The sequence below is a fragment of the Geospiza fortis genome, unplaced genomic scaffold (genome assembly GCF_000277835.1).
Source record: "Geospiza fortis unplaced genomic scaffold, GeoFor_1.0 C13707348, whole genome shotgun sequence".
In the NCBI taxonomy this organism is placed as follows: Eukaryota; Metazoa; Chordata; class Aves; order Passeriformes; family Thraupidae; genus Geospiza; species Geospiza fortis.
This window is the reverse complement of record NW_005057911.1, coordinates 1-2,160: the sequence shown is the minus strand read 5'-3', so window position 1 is coordinate 2,160 and position 2,160 is coordinate 1. Positions and strand designations below refer to the sequence as shown.

Genomic DNA, 2,160 nt, shown 5'->3' with positions numbered 1-2,160 from the left:
AAAAAAAAAATCAAGAAAATCTTTAATTGGCACGAAAACTGAAACTCTGTGTAAAGGAGAATTACTAAAATACCCCATGACACCTCATTTCCATTTGAAAAATTTGTGGCAAATATTGAGCCAAGCAAGTTGTGAAAGTGCTCTAGGAATGATCAGAACCAAGTCTCAGTAAACCTTTCCAGTCTGCTGTCTGTGAGCAGAGTGAGCAGCACTGTTCCTGGCTCTCAGCACCAGCTATGACTCACATGCAAGCTCTGAAGGGAGCCCATGTGCACACTCCTCTGCAGTCCCTGCAAGATGTTTACCCAGTTCTGCTCCAGAACTGCACTAGGAGGGAGCAGAAACACACACCAAACACAGGTGGGAAGAAAAAAAAAGCCCAAAGAAGTGTTACACAGCATCCTTTAGGCTTTTCCACATCCTCTCCCCGTAGTGCTGCTTATGCTGCTAAGTCTTTCATCAAAAGTTTTATTTTTAGTTCTTACAAAAAGAGAACATTGCTTCAATCAGACCTGCTGTACACCACGTATTAGACAATTAAAAACTGCATGTTTCTCTGCACTGATACGCCAAATACTCATTTTCACCATATTCCAACAGCCAAACCCATACACACAGACAACACCAACCCATGGATTGCAGCAGGTCAGCTCCCCTTGAGAGTAAAAACAGCCACTGAGTCTCCCACAGCCATGCTTGAAACCAAAACTAGTGGCAGTGTCCAGCTGCACAGCATGCAAAACCATGGGGGCACTGCCATGTTTCACAGCTGTTTGTTTCCAGCTGTCACAAGAACCCACCCCAGCAAAGCAATGCTTTCCCAGTCAAAAAGATGTTCATTCTTGGAAGAACTGCTGTGCATGAGTCTGCCCCATGCAGACACCGGCAATCTTGGCTTTGATGAAGCACAAAAACGAAAGCCACACCCACCACCCCACAGAATCACCACAATTCACCACTTCTACACTTACCAGGTCTTTTCCTGGCTTTGTCATGCCCTAGTTGTCCCAGATCATTGCATCCACATGTATAAACTGTCCCATCATCCAGGACAAAAACAGTGTGTCTCAGTCCACATCCTACATCTCTGACCCTTTTATTTAGGAAAAAGTCACTTTTTCTGGGCTCTAAAACAATCTCTTCATCAATTCCACCCAATCCAAGCTGTCCAAAAGATGCATTGCCCCAGCACAACATGTTTACACTTCTTTTTATCAGAGATCTTCCAACTTCACTTTTCTAGAATATTCCTTCTGTGTAGCTGTTGAGAAAAAAGGAAAATGTACATTTTTCAGTATTGTCCCCAACATTTACATTACTTTCTACACAGCATGTAGTCCATGAGCTCACTTTCTCTATACCAATGTATTCAAACCCTGAATTTAAGAGTGTGATTTGCTTTCTTGGGACAAGATTTCCATTAACTCTGCAGTAAAATGCTTTCTTTCCCATTTCAGATACAACTTTTAAGACGTGCGTGCAGGTCACTGGTTTTGCATAACTTTGTTTCAAAAACTTAAAATATCATTCTTTGTAAAACTTTTTAAATCCCTAATCCAAATTTATACAAACTTGCAGTTGCAACCAATTCCAGCCAGTGAAAACGACTTCAAATATCTTCCCAGGGGACAGTACAGGCTACTTTCTTTACTCGAGGAGTTGCATGACTCCAGCAAGGACTGTGTATGGCCTCAAGATCATCACCAAACACAACACTTGACTCACAGCTTGGAAAAAAATGGTCAGCTCTGATCAATCCAGTTATGCAACACAAAGTACAATACGCTGTGTCAGTCATTGCATTTAAACAACTAGGAGCCAACCGAACTCACAATTTAAAAGAAAATAAATAGCTGAAACTCAAGTCCCCAGTCTTGCACTGCAATCAACACCAGCTACAGCTTCAGTTATTCAGCAGTAGCAGGAGGCCACGTGCACAGGCTCCCCCAAGCAAGTCCACACCCCTAATCCCTAAATTACAATTATCAGTATTTGTGCTGACAGACTCTGTACCTTTTTGGAAAGGATTCAAAGCTGCCCTTCTCTTTCGTTTGCAGTAGTGCATACAACAAAAAATCGGCGACAATGTTTTCACTACTACTTACACCACGTTTCCACAATAGCAAGTTTCCCTGCATTTTCAGAGCAATTTAAAAGTCA

The 2,160-nt window shown here is 42.1% G+C and overlaps 1 protein-coding gene across 1 annotated transcript; it reads right to left on the bottom strand.

Moving 5' to 3' along the window:
- Nucleotides 1–971: 971 nt before the first annotated feature.
- LOC106632193 (probable E3 ubiquitin-protein ligase HERC4) lies at nucleotides 972–1,440 on the bottom strand (the record flags this gene model as incomplete). The annotated part of the gene is made up of 1 exon (XM_014311701.2): nucleotides 972–1,440. A coding segment is annotated over exon 1 (226 nt), but the record flags the coding sequence as incomplete, so codon positions are not given.
- Between the last annotated feature and the right edge of the window lie 720 nt (nucleotides 1,441–2,160).